Here is a 25,006-nt window from a genome sequence, read left to right as displayed (position 1 = left end):
GAAGACAGGAAAAGGGAGAAAAGAGAGTTGCTGAGAAACATGAAGGCTGGATGCTATGGGGAGTCCCACTGGAAAGCAAATCCTGTACTCTGAAGGACAAGGCGCTGTCCTCTTTCACGCAGAGCAGAGCAACAAGGTTCACTGGGAAATGCCCTTGTTATACCACTGTTTGTAGGCTCTTTCTCTGCTCCCTAGCACACCTGAAAAGCATGCTGCTCTAGCGGGACTGAGCTTTTGCACTGACAACAGGCACCTCTGGGGAGCACGGGATCCAACATGGTCAGAAACAAAGTCCTCCTGCGGGATGCTGGATGTAGGAGAGCCAGTGCTCCTTGCATGTTCAGGAAAGGGGTTCCTCTGGTGTGCGGGGCAAGGGGCTCTCACGCTCCCTGCAGGCATGATTGGGCAGGGGGGCATCCCACTAAACACACCCTTTGCTGCAGGCAGGAGCACCAATGCCACGTGCACATGCCTGCCTCAGGAAACGCTCTCTGGGGGCAGGCAGGCCCAACCAACATGCCAGGGTGATGTGGCCCTTAGAGGCAGGCAGGCCCACTCGAAATACCCCTTCTGCTCCCCCTGTCCCCCTCCCCATACACCCACCTGTGGTGCAGGCAGGCACATTTCCTGCAGGGAACAGATGGCACTTGTAATTTCTTTTTCTTTTTGTTACCGTTTTGAGGGAGAGCAACAAGATTTTCTAAAATGATTGAATGGAGGTTTCTTTGGCATGAGACAGAAGATTTTTAAAGGTATATTATATTTCTGGCTTGTTGTTACAGAAGAATAATAAAGAATGTATTTTCCTATGCTCCTCATTGTTTAAATGAGATCTCTGACAGCAACCTCCCCTTTCCCCCATCCCCTGCAAAAGCAAATGCTGCAAACACTGCAGCCAGCTAAAGAAGAAAACCCTGAATTTCCACATATGTGTACACTTGTCTGCACATAGTGTTTCAGCTAGGAATGAACATGCACATTTATACAGACACATACACCATCAGTGTAAGTCCTAGGCAAGCATGTGTCTGTAGTCAGGGCAAGGCTGTAGGACAAAATACATAGTCAGTCAAGGTGAGACCCTAGATCTAGAAACACACACACACACAGTGCTCCAGGGACACAGCCAGACAAGGGCGATTGTGTAACAAGGATAAAATACTGTGGCAATCAGCTCATTACATAAAAGTCGAAAGGGCCAAATTAATCCCTCGTGTAAGAACGCGGAAGCCAAAGGAGTTATATTCAGGTCAAATTTGATTCCAAAAGCTTTTTTTTTTTTTTTTTTTAATTTTAATTAGAGCATAACGTTCAATAAAACTTACTGTAGCAAACAGTGAGCTATGGTTTCTGACATCTCCAGACTTCTGGCCATCCTGAGCAGGGTTATTTTAAAATGAATGAAAATTGCTAGGTAATGCTATTGCACCCACAACCACACAGGCTATCACCCCTAGAGATAAATGAATCTCTCCACCAGCTGTTCACTAGCTAGGTCTATCACACCCAGCTAAGAAGTTTAAATTCCCCACTTCTCCAGAAAAGTGCTATACATACACAATTCATCGCATACTCTTCCTGTGACAAAAAGCTGATTCTGAGGCATGTGGAATCTCTGCAGATGTTAAAACCACCACAAGCAAATCCTTGTGACACTGTACTCACACTGTCACATCCAGTCTGATCTTCAGAAAGAAACTGGGAGCAGAACTCAGGTACTCCTAATCCAATAACAACAGCTGAGGGATCTGTTCTGTTGAAAATGTACCACCATGACAGAATCACCATTACTACTATTTAACAGTATGGTATCTATGACATGTAGTTTAATCTAATTTTACCACCCAGGCACAGGAGTGCACACAAATGCTACTAAGCAGTTCATATAACACCAGAAATATAGAGCTGAAAAAAGCAAAGCCAACACACTCATCTGATAACTCTAAACTTTTTCTGTTCATAAATTATCTGGGAGCAGCCTGCGATTTTCTGCAATTTGATTATCTTTCATTTGCCAAATGTATTCACCACGTATACATATCTACTCACATACACATATATATGTATACATAATACATGTAAAATATATAAAATAGAATACCTCCTCAGTATATTGTTCATCGGCAGCCTGCTGTGCAGGCTTGAAGTGTTTGCTAGCTCTGATTGGAAACACAGGTCAGAGGGTCAGTTTCTACCCTCTGATTAGATATGGGCAAGTCCTAGCATAGGATTTCTGGGGGCTGAAAATCCTTCCCTCCAAGAAAATTGTATAATACATACAAAAGAATAAGCATTCCTGATGAGTACAGTTACAGAACTGAGCGAACGTAAATAAAAGATTCTCTTTGTCATTTTGGGAGCTCCCCACACTACTAACAGCTCTGCAAGATGGAGACAAGGCAGCATCCTCACAGCTTTTCTCCCTTGGGAGGGTAGGGGTGAAGGAACCAACAGGGGCTAGACCTCTACTTCTCACAGTGGCACTGTGCTCAAGTCAGGCAGAGGCCACGCGCAAGGCACCGTGAGCGAAGCAGAAAGCAAAGCATGATGCTAAGAATAACAGTCTGCCTTGCATGAAGCTCCAGGGCCAGGACAACACACCACTCTTTGCTTGGGGCGCTAAGATAAGATTTAGCTTTTCACATTTGCTTTTTCTGTGTTCTAACTTCGGAATAAACCTGTTTGTTAGAACATCTGCAGAAAGTCAATGCATAAAGGGCACAGAAAGAGTGACAAATTCAGGTATTTTATTTGAGAAAATATAGACAGACAATACACTGAGATATTCACCCAGCTCTGCATAAAGCTCAAGGGAAATATCCAGAGTAACGACAATGCTTTGCATTTCTATAGTGCTTGCCTCTGGCAACTCTCTGGGAGCTTGCAAACATTAATGAATTCACAGAGGCATTGATTCAGAGAGTATAAAGGCCAGAAGGGACTTCAGATCATCCAGTCTGACCTTCTGTGTATTGCATGCTACTTGGAAAGTGTGCAGAAAAGAACCACAAACATTATTTGGGGGTGGCAGAAAATGCCTTGCTGTGAAAAGCTTAAAGAGCTCAATCTGTTTAGCTTATGAAACAGCAAATACAGAGGTTATCCTGTAGAAAGTCCAATAGTGTGTGTTTACATGCAGCTAAAGTGAATTTTCCAGAAAGGCATCTACCTTTGATTTGAAAACATTCAAGAGATTAAAAATCCCCTTTTCCCTTGGTACCTTATTACAATAACTATTCTTGCTCACTGTTAACATTTACGCTTAATATCTTATTTGAATCTGTCTGGTTTCAGTTTCCTGTCAGGGGTTTTTGTTATGCTTCTCTCTGATAGATTAAAAAAACATTTAGTAACCAGCATCTCTCCCTGTGAAGGTACTTTAACACTAATCAAATCATCTCTCAATCTTCTTTTTGTTAAGATAAGCAGATTGAGTTCATTAAGTCTTTCACTGCAAAGCATTTCCTCATTTCTGGAACAATACTGTAGGCCTTTGTTGCACTCTTTCCAATTTTTCCTCCTCCTTTTAAAAGTACGCCCCTCATCCATCACGATCTGTGATATGTATTGTAGATATTACCTAACTATTGCCATACAATAGTAAATATCACCTTTCCCTACACCTACCCACCAATCATGTCTCACAACACACTTGCTAGGCTGTATGTGCATTATTCCTACTCTAAAGGGAGAGGTATATGGAAAAGCTAGTGCAATGCCCTACAAGACATTTTGAGAGAGCTAGGATAGTGGGGAACTGGTTATGATCCCACTCATAATCACATTTATACTAGTATAAATTCACTGGTTTTTGAATAAGATTCTCCTGATTTATGTGATTCTTGTCAAGAGGAAAATCTAGCCCTTTATTTAAACTAATGGTCCCCTTCTGGCAGTCTCCACTTTCTCATTCACTCCTGGTCTCATATGGTATTCTTCGCATCTCTCCCACTGGATCTAAATGTCTTTGATTCCTCAACTATTCTTTCTCTCTCCCTTTTATTTTCGTTCTCTTGTGACTGATCATCCCCTTTTCAGCGACTGCCTCTGACCAGCTGCTTTTCAGATTCTCCCTTCTCTGATCTCAACTGTCACTTCTCAGTTCACAAAACATGCCAGCCCCCACATCCCCATCTGCTTTTTAAAGGCTTGTTATCATAAGCAGGGGCTTCTCCACTCACTGTTCTTTACTTTGCAAAACCCTCATCAGTCAAGAGAAACCATCACGCTCTCAAGGGCTGAGAGAGGGTTTTAGGTCAGCCCTGTCTAACTTGTGGCCTTCCAGATGCTGCACGGTGGCCTTCCACTGCATTAGCAAAGATATTTTTATTCAATCATGATGGGGAATGTATGAATTATATGGTAAAAAGGCCCAGCCTTGTACCCAAAGGGAGCTCTGAGGCAAATGGTGAGTACCCTGAGTAACTGCCCTGCAGCTCGCTTGCTTGCTGGTAGTTGTATTGCCCAACAGAGAGACAAGGGACCCTGGCTGTTCCTTGGGCAATGGAGAAGCAGCTGCAGGCTCATCTCTTTCTATTCCAGGCATCACATCTTACACTTCTTCTCACAAACTTTTCAAGCTGCAGCTTAAATCCATTGGCTTTTAATCTCAGACTCCTGCTGGAAGGCTATTCTAAAGAGGCCTTACACTAATGGTTAGGAACCCTCTGCTAGTTTCCCACCCTAAATACTTTCTTGGTATTTATACTACACTGTTTTCATACTAGCAGTGTCCTTTAGTTTAAATAGCTTTCCTCTTTCCCATATGCTTCCTCTGTGATGTATTTATATATAGCAATTCTATCCACTGTAGCCTTTGTTCCACTTGGTTAAACAAGCTGGGTTCTCACAGGCTCCTCTCATGAAGACAGGCTTCCCATTCCTCTCATTATCTTTCTGTCCCATTTGTACCTGTTTCAATCTGTATACCCCTGGCAAAAATTGTATGGAAACTCCAGGAGAGGTCTCAGAGAGCTTTGGGCAATAGCAGCAATGCATCCCCATCCCCACTGGGAACACCCTTCCAGCTACCTTCTAGGACAATGCTTGCTTTTTCCACAGCTGCATCACACAATCACTCACCACCATCCTCTGATCAGCTAGTACAGAAGTTTTCAATATTTTTCTCCTCAGCTTCCTCAGGATACGTTTAACTCCTCCTTCCTGGCCAGTTAAGAAAGATTTCTTCATTTGGTGGACAGATTCTAAAAACATGCATCTTCAAGAGCTAAAGGCTAGGGAAGCACAGGGAGGGAGGGCAAGATATGGCTGGGACAGGATCAGAGCCATTGGGAACTGCTGCATCTACCCTGCTGCCTTTCAGCAAGGATCTCGAAATTGAACTTGGCAGCTCTCAGCCTTAAATTTTATGTGGACATAAGGGAGTAATACAGCCTACACTGAGGATCCTAACTGAGAGATGGCAAAATGGACCCAAAGATTTCCAGAAGACAAGAGCTGCCTCCATGCCTGCTTGCTGTGCTTTCTGCCAGCTCCCACAGAATTCCCAGTTTACAGAATACTTCTAATATTAGTCCTCAAGCATTTGACCTTGTCTGTTGTACTACTAAAATTCATTCTGTTTCTGCTACTCCTGTCAAGGTCAAATAAGGCTTTCTCTATGATATCCTCATCCTTCCCTGTACTGGCAATGCCTTCTAGTGTTGAATCATCAGGACACTTCCTCACTCTCTTGCTATTTGTGTCAGGGTCTCAGGGTAATGTTAACAAAGACTAATTCCATGGCTAAATGTTGGGGAGTGCTACAAATAATCTTTTGCTAGATTGAGAGGTGATCTTGCTGCTGTAATCTCCCTCAGACCCATCTCTACCTCCCTGTCCCTTACAACTACTCTACCTTTCTGTATCTTCTGCAGTTTAATTGTTTCCTGTGTGGAACCACATCAAGTACTTTACTGAAATCCAGGGATGAGATCTTTGAATTTCTTTCGCCTTCCAGGAAAATAATTATCTCACAGGAGGCTATTGGGTTAGTCCAGCATGATCTAGCATTGCTAAACCATATCACATGACTCCATTTTTCCCCTAATCTGCATGATAATTATGCTTTCCTTAAAGAACTCTTCTAAGGCACTGCAAACATTACAGAGGTCACACTTAGAGGTCTGAGAGTGACAAACTTATTTCTCCCCCTTTCTTTAACCCTAAATACTGAATTTGCACTTCTCCAGCCAGCATGGAGTCACCCTTGCAGGTAGAGTTGACAAAAATCCTTGCTGTAAGCCTGTGACCCCATGTGCCAGCTCTCCCAGAGACGGAGGGCACCCAGTTCCCCCAGCACTGTGAGTGTGCTAAGCAGCTTGAGCTGCTTATTCCCAGTAGGCAGCTTGTTTCTTTCCCAGGGTCAACACCACTGTCCTTATCAATAACTTAGGCACAGAGCCCACTTTGATTTGTCTCAGATTATAGTCTCCTTGATCTTGACCTTGCTCTCATGGCCCAGAAGTGGCCCCACTTCTTATTCTTTTTCTTTAAATAGCTGAAAAATCTTTTGCCGTTTGTTTTAATCTCCTTTGTGAGGTCTAACTCAGCTTGATTTGTAAGCAATCCTCACTTTATCCCTGCATTTCCTGACCTCTAAGACACAGCTTTCTTTGCTGTCTGTTCTTTTTTCCATTCTGCGTAGGCTCTCTGCAGAGCCAGCTTAAGCGGCATAAGCAGTTGCCTGTGGTGGCAGACAGATGGAGGGTAGCAGAATCAGGCACTGCCATTTACTGACTCTTCACAGAAATATGGTCTCCACAGTGTCCCCAAAAGCTGAACTGCTGCCTCCCTGCACTCCAGACTTTGCACTGCCTCAATGCTGCCAGTGCAAGTTCTAATCTGAAGCAGTGCCAAGAGCCAGAGACACATCACCCCTCTACATACTCAGGGCAAACAGTGTTGTCTGCACCATGCCTTCCTCCTGCATATGCAGCAACATCTCTCCCCCCTGCCTCCCCATTGCCTTGGGAAAGTCAGGCATTTCCCAGAGCTTCTAGGCAAGGGCTTCTATCCAATTTCTCCCATAGGCAGAAGCAAGGGTGGCCACCTTCCACTCCCCTTTCCTCTCATACCCTCCATGCCTCACCTCCTAACAATGGGCCCATACTGACTCCAAAACACTCTGCATTCAGCACCTGCACAGTACCTGGCAAGACAGGAAGATTTGCGGATAGCCCTTACACAGAATAGAGGTAGAGAGAGAAAAAGAGAATGGCTGTCAATACAGCCTCTGCATGATGGAGATAGAGCAGAGTATGGTGTAAGAGCATTTGGGGAAGAAGTAGCATATTACTCAGGATATTATTGGGAATACTATTGGGATAAAGCCCTGAGCAAACTGGTCTGACCTCAGAGTTGACTGCTTTGAGCAGGAGGTTGACTAGAGACCTCCTGAGGTGTCCCTTCCAACCTGAATTATCCTGTAATCCTACGGATGGAACTGTTGTATCCCAGGGAGTGAGGAGGAGAAGAAAAAGGTCTTGTGAGGGAAAAGGGCTGGGAGTAGGAGTCCCATGCCCATTACATAGCCTTATGATGGGGAGATTTATGCCTTGGACAGCTGACTGTCCAAGGAGAAGAGGAACTCAGGAAGGAAATAGGCTGAGTTTGGTGCTAAAAGGAAGGGATCTTAGGGCTAGGCTGGAGCTATGTATTCCCGTATCTCAGACCTGCTGTCTCTCACCCTGTAAAACTTGTCTGCTTATACCTTGACCACCTTTATCGCCATATCCTCAAATTGCTTCTTTTATCCCTTCTAGCATCTTGTCAGATGACCTTGCTCCTCTCTTGAACTATAGGTCCCAACACAGTCCATGCCATCAATTATAGAAGTATTAAAGATAAGATTCTTGAATGGACAATACTACTGCACTCCATGTACTCCAGATGCATAGACATGGTCTGTTGTGGAGACATAGGCATGGATGAGGGAATGTGCTGGCCTTGCATTTGCACAGATTTAGGTTGCACCCTACTTGGTCAGAAGGGTTAGTGCCACTTGCTTGGCAGTCGATGGATCTTCACATAGCTCTGAATAGGAGACCCTGGCCAATCTGGGGCCCTCAGGGTCACATTCACAGAATGCTATCACCCACCTCTACACACCTGCACCAGCTGCCCACTGGGTACACTGCCATGTCCACATGGATTACTCACATACACACTGCCTGTACAACAGAAGATGAGTGTGTGTGTGTAACCCCACCACAGGCAGGAATAAGTGCAAGTCTCTCAGCAAATATATGCACCTACGTGCATCCCTACTTATACATCCAGACAAGTATCATAAACGCATTACACACTGCAAAGAAACTGACTGTATATGCAGATACACATATATCTGCACAAATTCCCTCACACATTGTGTATCTACACATATTCTACACATAACATGCTCCTGCAGGCCCACGTGACCCCAGGCAGAGATACGGGTCTGTAAGGAACCTGGCTAGATAGGAGTTAATGCAAGAAAGGATGGGAAGGAAATTAAAAGCAAAAAAATTGAAAGCCCAGCACATGATTCTTCTCCTATCACATCTGTGAATCCTGGAGCGCGAGAGTAATTGTCTGCAATGAGTCAGACCAAAAGGCACAAGGAAACGGTTGCTATGGCAACCCTCGCACTGCTCTAATTCGGCTCGGAATTAAAATGATATCAAATAATTTGCAAGCAAAAGGAACATGGCAAAGGCACTGGGTGCCAATCTAAAAAATCCAGCTATATGCAAGCCTCTCCTGAGCCAGTGTCAAGGGCTCTTCTCCCTTCAAGCGTGACAACCATTGCAATCAGAGGAGCTATACAGGCGAGAGTGATGGATAACCTTAGGCCAGAAGATTTCTGCTATATACTGGCAAGAACGGGCTCCTGGCCTGGAGTGCCAGCCTGGAACAGGCACCAACACTGGCGACAGCTGGATTTCCCAGAGTAATGCCCCCCAGAACTGACAAGGAAACCCCAGTGCTCACATGTTGTCATGGCAGCCCACAGAGAAAATATCCTGTAAGGGCACTGTCCTAAGCTGGCGGTGAGCAGGATTTCGGCACAGGTATGGACCCACAGCAGGGTTGTTTACTCTGTGTTATGCAAAGCATTGCCCGGATGGGCTGAGGAAAGGAGTTTTTTCCTAGTAAGTGGTACAACATGCAGAATGCAACACTCAGATGAGTTGAGACTATTAGGAAACATTTATACTGCAGAAAAGACTACTGCCTTGGCCTTTCCCCCCTCAATCAAGGGATCGTCCCCAAGGCAGAAGACACTGTCCACAGACAGAGAGGCACAATCCCTGCGCTGAAGATCTTGCAATCTACGCAGAGAGCAGATACACCACAGAAGAAAAGGAAATTGCAGCTGCCCAGCCAGAGAGGGCAGGATACTATAGAAGATGCCTTGCATCGCTGTTTTTTACATTCTTTTGAGGACAAAATAAATGTATTTGACCCCATCCTCAGCAGTCACTGTTTCTGCATGCAGACATAGAGTTTTGCAGGCACATGCTAGGTTTTTCTGCTTGCCCACTGACCTAGCTGGAGGAGAACCAGCTCTGAACAGGGAACTCTGTGGCCCCAACACCAGTACCACACCCTGGCAAAAGGCAGAGTTTGTAAGATCAGACTCAGTGCAAAATACAGCAGCCACCTCGCTTTTGGCTGTCTCATAGAGTAGGCAGAGCAAGCTTGCATCTGCCCCCAAAACACTCAAGAGACAAAAGCAATATTGCTTATAGCTTTCATCTGAGACTAATGCTCACTAAGTCTTAAAATACCTTACTGGATACTTCAAGCCTATTATTGTTTATTTGCCAACAGGTGCCCATTTTGCTCACAGGTCTCTGTCCCAAAGTCTCTGCACGTAATGGGGAATGCAGTGGATGCCAGGCAAGCAGAGAGGTGGACAAGGGATGCAAGGAAGAAGTGTGAGAGGAGAGACGGTGGTTTTGGTGCATCAACAGCATTGTGCAATGTGGATAGCCTGGCCTGCTGAGGAATGGCTCAATGTTTAGGCCAGTCAAATGTGTACTGACTGATAACCAACTCCAGACAGATGTCCTGAGAGGTAGAGAAGCCACTGCTGCTGTTAGTGTTAAAACTATCAGCATTTCTGCCTTACTGAGTTCCCCTGACACTTTCTATGACTGAGCTCCAAGGCACTGCTCTTTCAGATGTTTATCTTATGAAAGTGCTTCTTTTGTTAGAGCAAAGGGATGACTGTGAAACTGCCTGGGCTTTGGGGATTGCCAGGAGGGAGTGGCATTAGGCAGACCCAGAAGTAGCAGGGTGACAGCAGAAAATGAGTTGAGTTGCCTCTCTTTCCACTTATGCTGCCACTGGGTAGAGAGAGGGGGAGATGTAGGGGAGATCCTGCTTTATAAATAAGGCATCCAGATGATACCCCAGGAGTTCACAGCAGTCCACACATTGGGACATTTTTGGCACAACTTCCAGCAATAAAAGAGAGGCAGCATTCCCTCCAAATAGTGCAGTACACATTTGAAGATATCAGTTGCTCATAGTTCTTGTATTGCTAATATTATGCTGGTTTCTAAGCCAGTCTAGTGAAATCATTTTAATTCTCCAGCTCGGATGCAGTTCTTTCAGTATAAAAAGTGCTTATGCTACCATAGCGTGCATTTTACATGCACCTACCATGCATTTAGCAGCTTCTACAGGTACAATTGCCCCTTTCTAGGGAGGAAAACAGAGGAGGTTGACATGTTTTAACCACCCAAACAACAGAATGGTAGATATACAGAACTGTGTGTAGATTACCTTGAAAAAATGCCACAGCAACAGAACTGCTGGAAAAGCCACCTGCATCTCCTCTCTCTGTTTGTTGGTAACAGACAGCAGGCAGCCAAAATTGGGGACCAAGGAAGAGCATGTAGAGGTGTCAAGCTGGCCAGTAATTGCTTTTCAAATGAAGTGCTTCCGTCAGACTGTACTTGTGATAGAGGATGGATTCTAACCAGTGCTATAATGGCAAAATTATTCTCCATTATCTATTTTTCAGACCAACTGATTTCAAATACTTTTGAAAAAAAAAATATAAGCTTTTTTGAAAATCTTTTCCTGCTGTGAGTACAGAGCTCTTCTGAAAATACTGGCCTTAATAACTCAGTGTCCCAACGCCCTCTCTGTAAAATATGGACACTTCCCTTCTCTCACCCTTCTTTGAGCTTGCCTTTCTAAAAAACAAGCCTTCTCTGAAGAAGACTCTCCCCAAGTACATCTGTATATACTTTTCATCATGGGATAACAATTTCACTTTGGCCCAGTGAATAGGAACTAACAATAACCTGAATATAACGGAGGAGAGAGGCATTGTATAAAATAAATCTGGATCTCCCAAAGGCCTATTTGGATAGCCTATTTGTTCTATTGGACACCGCCGGGCCTGTGCATACCCTGTGGTTTGCTGATATCAGCTGTCTCCCATCCCCGAGACATGACAAAAATGGCAAAAATCCTAATAAAAAGAAACCTGTATCTGTTCCTGTTCTGACTGGTAGTTAGCTGACTACCACATAACTCATACAGAGAAGGTCAGGCAATAAAAGAGACGTCATATGCAGCCCAAAGAGACAGTTAAACTCCTGCGCAGATTCCAGCAGTTTCACTGGGGCTTTAAATCACTAAAAGCTTCTGTCAGCAACTGCATGTGATTTCTGCAGTGACCCCCATGAGGACCATAAAGCCCCAGGCTACTGACTCACTGGAGGAAACAAATGACACAGTGCTATCTGGGGCAGGACTTGGCTTGGGGAGAGTGCCATCATAATTCCTTATTTTTCATTTCCAACAAAGTTAGTTCTTGTGAAAGGTACTGGACTGACATCCCAGGAGAATAACTTCCTTCTAATTAATTACAATTAATCATCCAGGCATTACTTAATGTTTGCACAGTGCTTTGAAGCAGCAAAGCACAATATAGCAGGTAGATATTATTAATTCAAAGAAACAAGTATAGCCAAGCTAGCGGTCAAATTGCCTGCATGGCTTCCCACCAAAGCCCTGACTGAGATTATACCAACTCAGCTTGCACAGGTGGGCCCTACCTTGACTCCATCTTGCCCTCTAAGAGATCTCCAGGTACCTAGAACCAGCAAAAGGTCTGCACAAATCCCCCTCACAGCCCAGATACAGGGGCTTGGCCCAAAGAGGGAAAGAGACGGATGAAAAGGGAAGAGGATAGCACAGAGGACACTGTGCTTTGACCCACAGAAGGCCACTGCAGTATAGCGCCATACACGGCACAATTTCAGAGCAGTCCTGGAGGCTGTTCTCCTGTACACCTCCCAAGCCTGCCAAGGGACTGCATAACTGCTTTAGTTCCACACCATTTCCTTCCTACTGAATTTGGACAGCTCCACACCTGTCCTCGTGTGGAGCAGCCTCTCTAATGGTGAGAGGACAGTTTTGGTCTCCTCCCCATTCTGGGTTGCACCACTGAGCCAAGCCAGATCTAAACAGGAGGAAGGAGGCCATCATACTCGCCTGCCATCTGTGCCCTCAACCCCTTGGCTGGGCTGTTCTCTAATCCCAGCTGACTGCTCCCTCATTCTCTGACAGAGTCCAGGCCTATGTCATCTTCTTAGTCATTTGGTTTCATGAGTTTGTCTTTCTCAGCCTTGGTTGGGGACTGGCATTCATCTGCCAGAATGAAAGGGGCCCAACACTCCCTGTCACTGTCATCCTCCTCATGGGGGCACTGGGGGTGCCCCTTACCCACAGGCATAGCTGTAAATCCTAGAGTTCATTTTTTCACTGCACATGTAGCAAACATTTCAGAGTGCTTACAAATCCCCCCAAGCACCATCAAGTCAAACAAGTGACAGTAACAATCAGTGGCAGTATGACAGGCCAGTTCATCCAAATGACACTTTTATAGGGGCACTTAAAAAGCCTTCTTTTGGCCCCCCTGTACATAACTGTGACAGAATGCATCCAGAAACTACAAGCCCACCCAAATCTTTGGCATTCTGGGAACCACTGCTAGGTAGCAAATGGATTTCTGGTAGTATCCTGACTCTAAATGAACATGATATCAAGTCCATTGAGGGCTGATGCTATCAGAATAAGAATAATAATAACAGTCTGTGTCCCACTGTGCTCCAATTGCCTCTTGCTGTGTCTGCACTCACTCCTCTTCCTTCACCTCTCTCTCCTGTCCCTAGTGTGGGGGTGGGATGGTACTGCAGCACTCCCAGGGTCATTTGTGCTGCAACCTCCATTGTGGGGTGAAGTTGCCCAGAATCAGGTCTCAGCCACTTAGCATAGTTATACTAATGTGAGGGGAAATGGAAAGAGACCTATGTCCTTACCTTCAAACCTACTGTCCTCAAGATTTAATAGTATTGCAACAGGTAGGGTGACCATGATGCTTTTTTCTTTGACTACCAGTATTAAGAAAGATTCAGATGGTGATCCTGATCACCACTGGAAACAAAGCAAATGGTAATTTAGATATAGTACCTCTCTGCTCCCTGAAACCCTCAAAGCATGTTGAAAACATATATCCAATCTAGCAAATGGGATGTACCTGGGCAAACCCTTGCACTCCCACTGAAGTCAGTGGTGGCTACAATTAGGGAATAGAGACAGACATTATCTGCCTGAAGGATCTGGGACACTTTGGAAGAAATTACTCCTCTCACAGCTGTTCTGCAGCCCATACTTTGGATGAAATATGGCTAGTCTTCATCAGTGCATAAGGAACAGAGAATGGAGAACACCTACCTGAACATACCATGGGTGGAAGTAAGCAAAAGGTGATGATCTTTTGTGATCAGGTCACCTAACATGCCTGCTAGTGACAAGGGACCGTGGTATTTTTAAGGAACAAAAGCAACGGAGAATTCATTTCTATGTCTCAGCCTGTGGCTACCAGTGAGGAAACTGGTTTGTTCCTTATCATTTCCACAGCTATCAGAAAATTTACCTTAATATTGTTTTAACAGGGTTTCTTTTCCTGTCCTTTGCTGCTTTCTCCACCCTCCTCTTCCCTCACCAGAGGTTTCTATCCCTTCACAGCATCTCCACACAGACAGTTGATTCGGCATTCAGCACAACCGAGGGGGTGGAAATCTCCACAGGGGTTGCAAAAGAGCTGCTGACTGAAGAGGAATGGTCTCAGGGGCAGATCCTCTTGCCACTTGTCCTTGCTCTCTCTCTTCCACCCAGAAGAAGTTTCCTCCCTTGTATTTATGCTGAGTGCCAGATGAACTGTTTTTGTGTGGCTTTGCTCAAGCTCACTGGGAAGGAAAGGAATCATAAAACACAATCTATATTTTTAATTATTTCTCCCCTCCCAAATTCATGCCCCCCCAAAAAATGCTCCAGTGCTGCATAGAGAGACTTAGTACAGTCTCAGTACGATTTCATTCTCTGCTGGTGTACTCATAGTAGTGTCAGCTAGTATCAGTTTTGGTAGCAGTGTCTACGCTTCAAGTACCTACTTAATGTAAACTGTATTGAAACCATCTCCTTATTTCATAGGGGTCTCTGAACAGACTTCACTTGACAATAATTTTCTGACCTTGGTTGGATTTGAAATGGTGGTCTAGTAATGAAAACTGTTATTTCATGTCATCACTCTCTTAAGATAGAAGTACTCTCTCAATCCCCAAGTGATACTTAGAGAGTACCACTCTCTACTGGAACTTATTGAAAGCCTGGAAACTAAGGAACAGTTCATCAGATAAAGTTAAGTTGCCATAGTTTTTACTGACTTCAGTAGATTGAAGAGCATTTACACTGTTTAAAGTTGTGATATTCTTTGCATCCTACCCAGCCTAAGTAAAAGCAATGGATGATTCTCTGATCTAAAGGTATTTGCAATACAGCCTTCTCTCAACTGGATATCTCTATCACAACTGACATTACCTCAAGCTGAGGTAAACAGGGCACAATCTTTCTGTAGAGTACCAGACATCTATTGTAATGCTACTCAATACAGGAGAGTCTGTAGCTGATTTCACTGTTAAAAATTAAATGGCAGATTCACACATAACTGGAAATTTAAAGTCATTGCTTGGTACCTGTTCTAGACGGTCATTCTTTCCATCATACAGGACATAGTTAACACTAAACATTCTTTCATGGGTAGCTCTGCATCTCTGCGTATTTCTGGTGATAATTACTCGACTACCTGTTTTGGCAACCCCTTCCTTTAGCGAATGCTTCCAGCTATAAAAAAATTTCCACTCATATTGAACTACATTTTCTCCCATACCCATACTCCTACACAGTGAGTTTGTTGTATTTTCATAACAGCTGAAGCAATTGCTACAGAAAATGGTAATGTTTCAACAGTGCTTTGGGGCTCTGTGGGAAATAACATGTTCTACAAATATTCCAAAAGTGCACACAGAGTCTAGTGAGGGTCTGTCAAAAGGGGCTCAAAGCTCAGATACAAAAAGAATTATGGAAATCTGTATATATGAGTTGGAAATCCAGAAGCAAGCTCATTCCACCAGTAAAAGTTAGTTTTCAGTTGACATAGAGCTGGAGATGCAGGAGCACCCTGTTCTTCTGAAAACAAGTGTCTTCCACAAACAGTTCAAAAGCTGCACAGAATTCTCAACCTAGTCATGCTCCAGGGTCAAAGTCAGTCTCAATCCACAAAGTTACTGGCTTGAAGATGGGAAGCTTCCATTCAAACAGCCAGTTTTTCTTCCAAAAGCATATTAGCCATTCAGCACCTGTTCTAATGTTCTCTATTTAGCCTGGTTTTCAACATCACTACCATCACTCCCCTTGAGTGACAAGCTAACAGCTCTCAGCTCTCGCTCTCAATATAAGATGCTACCATTTCATTCAAGATAAAAAGAGAATCAGAACGTCCTACCTGCAGCAATACCCATCTTTCCATCCACAGACACAGCTACAGCTGTGCTCACTGTCACCACTTCTGGTGGGTCACCTCCCTCTGTCAAAACACACATATAGGAGACTCAGTTACCTTACCACCAGAGATCAGTAAAATGCAGCGGGAGCAGCTTGCTCACACAATTTCTCATCCAGGTCAGTGTTTACAGAGGCCTAAACCCTGAAAAATCCTAGAGTTTGGAGGACTGCATCTTTCAAACAACAAAAGCTCCCCAAGGGGCTAATAAGGAGATAGTTTGTTCCCTTCTAGAGAATGCAGTTGCCCATGCGACAGATGCCATTTCTGTAATTTTTTTAGTGATTAGATTAACTTCAGCTGGGGCACCACTTTTGAAACTGCCAGGGGACAGTTTGAAGGTCAGCATGACTGATTTAACCTGCAACTGACTCCTTCCTCGCATTCTGTACAGTAAACTCTTGCTCAGACAGATGGATTGGGGATTCTTTCCTTCCCAAGAGCTCCAGAGTTTGTCACTGCTTTTCATTTCTGCCTTCATCATTCTTGTTCATACTCCGTGTGTCCTGAGCATGATTCTGTGGCTACCATAGTTTAGCCTGGAGTCTCTCACTCATTTTTTTGGACTAAAGCCAGATTAACTTCCTCAAGGGTGTCAGATAAGCTAGCAAAACCCTTAAATACTCAGCCAATTGATGTTCGCATGCTTTGAGCCTTATCCTGCATTTATGGTGAATTCCAAATTTCTTGTTGTCCCTAGAGTGAGATTCAATAAGCAATATGCACATACTATCCCTAGAAAAGAAACATCCAACACATGACAGATCTGGGCTGCAAGAACAGTTCTATTTGACCCACAGGGCATTCCCTGCTACCTTCTCTCAGGGATTTTGGACATTGGCAAGGAGGCGCCTGGATAAATTATTCTGATAGCCTCCAGCCATTTGCTACCGGACTCCTCCCCAAGGGGTCTTCTGGCTCTCCCCTCTCATGCAACCTCCAGTCAGGAGGACATATACTGAGTCATGTGGAAAACAGGAAAAGTGGCCTTTGGCAGTTGATTCTCAAGAACTCCCATAAGGTACTGAGTGGCCTCTTCTGGCCAGAAGGTGGGGCACCCTGTTCCATGGGATGTCAAGTGAAGGGCCCGGATTCTGCTCTGACAATGAAGCGCTGTGGCTCAGAAGAACTGAGTATTATTTCCAGGCTCTTCACAGAAATCTTGTGTGATCTCATGGATCACAGTCTCTCTAAGCCTGACTATCCAACTCTAAAGGGAGCAATTATCTTCCCTACAGTTTAGAGTACAAGGTTTTCAGGTCCAGGCACTACCTCTTACAATGTGCTTTTAGGCTTTCCAGCATAATGGGGTCCTGAACTTGACTGAAGAGTCCAAGTAATAGCACTGTAATACAAAAGACAGTGGTAGCTGCTTTTATTCAGTCTTTATCCATGCAAAACTACCTATGACTTCGAAGAAAACCAAATCAAGCCACAACTCCAATAGTTAGTCAACAGTGACTACTGGTGCCTGGGTATTGGGGGTCTGTGGGAAGCACCACAGGGTGCTACCACCAGGTTTTCTAAGCAATACTCCATTCCAAACAGCAAATGCGGTGGCATGCAGGGCAGCAAAAGGTCCCTCCTGCCATGCCTCCCCCCTCTCTCTACACTCCCCTTTTAAGTAAGATGTAAAGGTGCTGGGCAAAGAGAAATTTTGGTGAAAGGTTTCACATATTTTCTGTTTCCACTCCTCTCCCTTTACATCCTGGTTTATCTCTTGCCTCCCAGTCTCGTTTTCTCCTCTTCGCTACTTGCTTTCCCACCCACCAGCCTCCCACCACTGTGCCACAAAAAGCTCTAACAGCTAAAGTGCTGAGCTCTGTGACAGAGATGGAGTGCTGAGGGCCAGAGAAGAGCACAGAGGGGATTTCTGCCTCCTGTGTAGGAATCTCATACCAGTGTTTTTTTGATCTTATCCTTCTAGGCTCTTCTGTTCTCTTCCAGCCTTTGAGGAAGTCCTAGCTGGCTCTGAGAGCTCACAGGAACCAACACCCTAAGCAACAGACACTGAAAAGCTGCTCCTTGCTCGTCTGTCATGTTTGAGCTCCTTTGCTGGGTAAGAGGTACCATATTCTAGTTACAGAAAGTGGTGATGGAAGAAATGACTCCCTCTAAACTCACGTCTTCCTGACTGAGTGCTCACTGATCCCTCATCAGTCCTGGCTGACCATTACTCTAATCATCGCGGCTAATGGGCCTGCCACACATGTGCCTCTCAGGTCTGGCTACACCTGCCTCTCTAATTCCTTCTGCAATACCTTTAACTTCCCCTTCTTATGGTTCACATGTCCTGCAGCCCCTCGTGTTCCCTCCACCGCCTCTCTAAATCTCTCAGTTTACCAGGCCCTTTACCTCCCTGTGTCCTTCACCTCCTCTGCACCCTCGTGTTACATAGTTGTGAACACCTTCCCCATGGCTTGTAGCTGTGTCTTTCCCTCATCTCCAGTTCCCATATCGTGCCATGAGCCTCGTGCCTCTATACTTGTACTAACAAACTGCCAGCGGCCAGATCGCAGCACTTCCCACTGTGCAAGAGGTGGCAATAAAGGGACCGGGATGAACGTGACATGGGGCGCAGCGTGTGACAAGCTTTCTTTTCGCCACTTCCCTGCTTCATGTTCAGGCTGAAGTTACCTGAATCATCTTCTGAAGTGATGCTGTAGATGAAGCTCCCAGGGGGATGTTCAGCTGCCCGACGATACCACAGTGGGAAGTGGTCCATGGTGAAGATACTTTCCTTGTCCTTCTGCGTCAGGAATTTCCTGCCAGAGGAAAAATGAGAGTAGTCTTTTGCACCTGGTGCAGAGGAGCAGCAGTCCTCCTTGGGATTACACAGTGGGAAGTGCTTGGGGCTGGATCCACCAGCTGGGCCCTTCTCAGAGCCACTGGTGGCATCTCGTCACCTGCAGCTTCCTCTGCAGTCAGAGGGGAGACAGGCCACCTCTGGGGCACATTTGGATCAGAGGCACAAGTGCAAAGTTTAATATTAAATTTGCTTGCACAGAGCACCCCTTATCCTGAGGCCTCTCGGACAACTTGGTAGATGGCTGCTGCGCACTGGCCCCTCCATGACCGAAACGCAGCGCCCAACGGGGTGGGACGGATGCACCTGCTCTGTGGCTTGGTGCTTCACACCCACCAAAGGGGTGAGGAATCAATTCCGGTGGGGGATGCACAGAGGCAAGACAACCCCCCCCCACACACACACCCCGCTCCCCGCACCCGCAGAGATGCCTAACGCTTCCACAAAAAGCGTGGCTGCCGTTTCGGAGGCCACCGGGCGGGTCAGGACGAGACACGAGGCTCTCCTCCCCGCCGACCGCCCGCGTCACCTGCCCCGCGCCCGCCATTTTCCGCGGGCGCCCGGCAGCGCCGCCCCCCGCCCGCCCCGCTCCTCGCAGCGCCGGGGGCCACCGCGCCGCTCGCGGCCGCCCGCCAGGTGCCGCTGTTGCCCCGGCCGAGGCCCTCGGCGGCGCCACCGCCTCCCCCCCCCGACAACCCCCCCCAACCGGCCGCGGGCGGCCGTTGGCCGCGGGGCGGGAGCTGCCCCGGGGCTGCGGGGAGCGGCGGGGGCTGCCGCGGGAGGGAGGTGGTCGCCCGTGGCCGCGGGGTGTCTGCCGCCTCCTGCGCCTCAGCCTGCTACAGAGGGATGGGGGAGAGGGGAGGAAAGGAGACTGGACTGTGCCAAAGATTAACGAGAAAAGCAGGGTAGGCGATGCTGTGGTGGCTAAATGTTGGAGTCCTAGGGACTCACTGGCTGAAGGAGCTGAGGAAACAGGAGCTCCTCGCGTGTGACACGTTGGGATCTGTCACAGAAATGTAGTGACTGCAGCTGTATAAAGCCCTGAGCAATGCTCCCAATGAGCAGTGTGGGCTAGGGAATCATCATATCAGCCTCCTATAGCACACACCATTTTCTTTCTTGTCCTCAAGGCCTGGCTCTGGCTTATCCAAGGCGGCCTCAAAAACATGAGGAGCATGGCTGACACGTACAGCACCTCAAGCACAATGGAGCTGAAGACAAAGCTCATGTTTGGGGGACTCGGAGACAGTGAAACACTTGCAAAAAAGCTAAGGACCACCTCTGGTGCCATCCTGTTTTGCTCCAGCTGCTGCTGATGGCTCTGTGACCTGTCCTTTCTTACAGCAGCATGCTCCAGCCTGCATTAAAAACTCAACATAAATGAAAACTGTACCCTTTCCATATCAAACCCGTTCACTGAACACACATTTTTGCCTTGAGGGAGAGGACAAGAGAATGAATCATATATGACAGATGTCAGTCACATCACTTAATGCATCACTGGAAGGCATTGGGATAATACTGTGACATGGGCAACATAAGAGCCAGAACAGAATAAACCTGGGAGGGAATTGAGACAGAAAGATCAAACCTAACCAGACTGGAATGTCTCCTGGACACCGGAGTGCAGAGCCTTTTTCACTGCAAAAATGGTCCTGGGGATCTAGCAACTGGGGACATTTTCTCAATTAGCTGACTAAGGTCAGCGAATGATCAAAATTTTTCATTTTACAATGAAATGAATGCACTTTGGGACAGTATTTTAAGAAATATTCAAAAGGACCAGAGCAAGACAAAGGACCCCTCCCCTGACTCCATAAAACAGCACCCACTCCACCAAGGTCTTGCTTGTTTCCTTTCATTTCTGCATCCCAAAATACAGTTCAGAGACTGGTGGTGATTTCCTGTTGTTCCTTCGCAGAAACTGAGAGAAACCCTGTAATGCAGTTTAGGGACTTGCCTGTTGGAAAGTTTCTCAGAGCCCACATATAAGGCATTCCTCATGAGTCCAGCCCGAGTGCCCAGAAATGCCATCTCAATGTCTGCCTCAGTCTCCCTGTGGGACACAAACATACAAGCAGATGCACACAGTTCTGAGAACATGAGCTATCTCCCTGTCCCAAGGTAAGGGCCTTTCAAACTAGAAGCACACCTGGAGAAGTAGCCCCCAAATTCATTTGTAAGGTAACCCCATTTACAGCAGGCTTCTACGTGCTAACAGCAACAGGTCATTGGCTAACAATTGGCAGGCTTAGACTTGCGCCTACATTCACAGTTTTGAAGTTTGTTCATTTGATTCTTTCATAAGTAGGACATAAGCAAGGGAGAGGGATTGCAGAGAGAGAACGGATGTCTCAGGTCTGTATGAAGTAGGCCAGGTAGCAGACCTACTCGGAAGCAGCGCTTTGACTCAGACAACTGCAGCTGGAGTCATCAAGGGCACAGATGGGAGAGCTACATGGTGGAGAGTCTGCTTCAGTGTGGTGTATATGGTGCAGCTTTAAAGTGAGATGTGTGTATTGCTGTGGCCACCTAAGGGTGTGCTGACTAAAATTTCCTAGCAGGGTTGCCGCTGGCTCAAGCTGTGTCAGCAGTAGGGATACTGGCAAACAGTAACACAAACAGGGACAAGAGTCCTGTGGCCATGCATCTGTGTAAGTAGTATGTTGTCTGCTGAAAGCAGATCTGTGTGACATGATGTTAGATGTTAAAAGCAATAGGTGCCACATTGGGAATAATGAAGTAGAACGTTGCCCTCTAAAGCCAGGGTGTCCTGTCCATTCCGGAGTCTCAACCTGAAGGCATCACCAACAGACACAAGATCAAACTCCCTTTGTTCCACTGATGATAAAGGAGCAAATTCCTTTCCCACTGGGATGTTTTTTGCTATAGTCACATGGGAAGTCAAGCCGAACAACTTTGCTGCCATTCAGAGGGACAATCTGTGCATAGAGAAATACTCATACGAACTTTAAACATCAAACTGAAATGGTCTTAGTTGGCCTGAGATACCAAACTGTATCAACTATAGAGGAAAACACAGTGCAACTGAGTTAGGTGCTGCAATGAACTGGTGCTGAACACCCCTTGCAGTGACACTTCTGAATCATTACTATTCTCCGTTCAAACATGGGTGACCTTAAAGAGAATGTTTCATTACCAAAAAAACCTCACCAAACAGAGTGCTGAGAAGGCCTAAGAACTGAGAAGGCCCCTGAGAAGGCTCAACCTGCTGGAGTTCACTCCTGAAAGATACCGGTGCCTTCTGAGCTATTTCTAAAGTTTCCTATACACGGTGTAAGCATCTGTGACTGTTTCAGGCACTGGGTAAGCACATCTGGAAATGCAGCTTCAATGACGTTTTACACATTTATTTCTCACACACTTACATGGACATATTGAGGGCTAGTGTTGTCCAGTAGGCCTCCATGGGTGCAGTAACCACTGCATCAAACAGCACTTCCTGGACCAACTCCTCATCACCTAAGGAGAAAGGAGAACAAGAATCAGGAGAGAAAGACATGCTCTCCCCCTAGGTGTCTTAGAGAGTCCCTTGTTGCAGACCATCTGTCTGGCTCTGGTCAGTGGAGCAACACAGCACAGAAAGAGGCAGCCCCTTGCAGTGCTGAGGACAAGACCCACAGTCCTGCCTGGTGAGAGCACAGGAGCAGGTGTTACAGCTAAGGCAAACGGTGCTGACGCAGAGAAGGAGCTCTGGGAGCTGCTCTAACAAGGCGGATCATCATGCTGGTCCCCCTCTAAACTTGGCGAAAAAGTTTGGGTTTTAAAGAGTGGGTAGATGAGAGGCTTTCCAATGAAGTTATTCACCACACCTTCTCTCTGGCCTTCTCCTTGACTGAACAGGCTGTCCACAGCCATTGCCTCAAATCCTTCCCCTTGGCCTTGCTTCTGGGTGCTCTGTAGTGAGGACACCAGCCACCCCATTCCACTCAAGCAGCTTCCATCAAAACCCTTAGTGACTTCTTGATGGCCTCTACCCTGTCCTTGTGTTCCTTGGCTTCTCTTGGCATTAACTCTCCATCCTTCCTGCAAGTCTTACAGGATGCTGTCCTGTCCTGGTTTCCCTCAGATGCTCTGGCCGGTCTAGGCTACCAGTCTAGTCCAGTCTGAATTGGGACTGAGAGGTGTTTAGAAAAGTCTGAGGTATCATGCTTTAAATGGCACGCTCTAAAATCCCATTGTAGAAAAGTATCTAAACTAAACTTTGATTTGATCTGTTTCACTTTTATATTGCCCTGCTTGCATTTGTCTCATGTTGTGAGCATGTGATGGCTGTCATATTCCAGATATGCCGCCTTCAGTGCTTTTCTAGACAGAGCCATCCTCTCTGTTTTGATGTTTGAGCCTCTACTTTCTGGGCTGAGCCTGCAGGGCTCTCCTGATCTTTTCCAACTGCTCCCAACTTTCTTATACTTTCCCTGTCACAGCTGGCAAGATCCATTCCCCCATCCTTGCTGTCATTCAGATCTCAAAACCAGAGGTCACAGGCAGATCTTTCCTTCTCTGGCCCCCACATATCTAGGCCATGTCCAAATTCTATTTCTTTTTCCTCCATAACACTTCCAAATCTCCATGCATCTCACAGTCAGCTCTCCTAAATTTTTCTTCTGCCTCCCTGGCTTTTTTGACTCATACATCCCCTCCTTTCAATCTGCTCCAAACACAGCCAGGAGGGGTCTGTTCACACTGTGTAAGAGACAAACAATTATTGGATTACATTTGTTTCCAGTTTTAAGAGATTCCCACCTCCCTGCCAGAGGTTTCTGCCCCTCAGGTGGAGCATGATATGCGAACACTTGATTCCGCATTTGGCATAAATAAGAAGGCTGAAGCTGTGGAGAGCGGGGTGGGCTGAAGGACATCTTGAAGCTAGATTGCTATAGGGAGTCCCCATGCACAGCTGCCTGCCTCTGCCCCCCACAGCAGAGATCCCACTTTGTAGTGGTGCTGTATAAGCTGCTTGTGTGGCTACACTTACCTAGAGAATGGGGCTTGGTGTGAAGGATGAGCAGCAGGGGAACTAGGAAGGATAATCATTCGGTAGCAGGTTTTCTTTTTTCCTCCCCAAATCAATTACCAATTGTGTTTGAAAAACAAAATTAATAGTCCTTGTTCTGGAAGAACCCATCTGTCTAGAAGGCACAGTGCAGCACTGGTAGGATGCTGCCTGGAGCCCTAGAGAGCAGAATAGTCACAGCAGCTTTCCTGGCTCTCCAGCCATCGCCCCCTCCACTGCTGCTGGTCAGTCTACCTTAAACATGGTGTGCAGCCTCCCCACACCATTCAAGCCTTTCACCCTTCACTATTTCCTATGCGGAGACCTTCAATAAGGCCAAGTTATGTAACAGTTTTGAAATGGAAAATAATCCTCTGACAGAGACAAGGAAGTGTGTCTTCAGCTCATTTCCACTTGTGAATTAAGCTGGGCTTGAGTTCAGTTCTGCCTGTGTGAGCAGATGCTGCAGGAGCTCAGTCTGATGCCACTCAGTTTCTCACAGTCCCTTCTGCACCATGATGGGAACAGGAAAACCCCAGCAGGGCCTTTTTGATACCCAGGACTCACATTCCAGGTCAGGTTCCTCTCCGGTGAGGAAACGGATCACAGCCTCCAGCTGGCTGAGCTTCCGGTGATCTGGATCAATGTCTGTGATGCAGTAAATCCTGGTGGGGAGGGGAAACAAGCCCACAAGGATGAAAAGAAATCACAGTAAAGCAAATGCTCCTCAAAAAACCCCAAAACTCAAAAAAACTGCAAACAAAGATTCAGCAAGAAAGCTTGGGCTGCAAAGATTTTGCTGTTGCTACACACCACAGCTTCTTAAAACCTAACAGTGTCACCATAACTCAGGCCCTACTGATAAAATCAAACATCAGTTAGTGTGACTGCTGTGCTAACTTAATATGGCTGCTCTTATATCCTCCAGCATAAGCTAACAATGCAACCTGCTTAGCAGTCCCAAATCCTTTCAGCAGAGTTATATACATGCTGTATGAGATGTGTACCCATGTGTGTAAAACAATAACAATGTGATGGATCAATCTGGAAAGCAGGGGACCACATGCAGTGTTTGTAACACTGGATCAGGACCAGAAAAGCCAAGAGACTGAGAAACAGAACATGAGACATGGAAGGAGCTTGCAGTTTAATACAGTGGCAAGAAAAGCTGTCCCAGAGAAATAGGACACAGCTCCAGGAGCATCAGGACACAGATTGGGGGAGGGGTGGGACAGTGTATTATAAATAGAGGACTCTGTTTTATAAAAGAAACCAG

The 25,006-nt window shown here is 46.1% G+C and overlaps 1 protein-coding gene across 1 annotated transcript in view; it reads right to left on the bottom strand.

Annotated features, from left to right (window-relative positions):
* Window positions 1–25,006, bottom strand: part of CACNA2D4 (calcium voltage-gated channel auxiliary subunit alpha2delta 4) — a 136,087-nt gene that overhangs the window by 57,037 nt on the left and 54,044 nt on the right. Inside the window, exons 23-27 of the mRNA XM_067307017.1 lie at window positions 24,298–24,395; window positions 22,103–22,196; window positions 20,674–20,769; window positions 18,545–18,672; window positions 15,851–15,931 (exon numbers count right to left, since the gene is read on the bottom strand). Of these exons, the coding sequence (XP_067163118.1) occupies window positions 15,851–15,931; window positions 18,545–18,672; window positions 20,674–20,769; window positions 22,103–22,196; window positions 24,298–24,395 (497 nt within the window). The remainder of the gene's footprint in view (window positions 1–15,850; window positions 15,932–18,544; window positions 18,673–20,673; window positions 20,770–22,102; window positions 22,197–24,297; window positions 24,396–25,006) is intronic.

Source organism: Apteryx mantelli, chromosome 1, assembly GCF_036417845.1.
Source record: "Apteryx mantelli isolate bAptMan1 chromosome 1, bAptMan1.hap1, whole genome shotgun sequence".
Lineage (NCBI taxonomy): Eukaryota > Metazoa > Chordata > Aves > Apterygiformes > Apterygidae > Apteryx > Apteryx mantelli.
The sequence above is the reverse complement of the archived record's forward strand: the minus strand, read 5'-3'. Positions and strand labels throughout refer to the sequence as shown.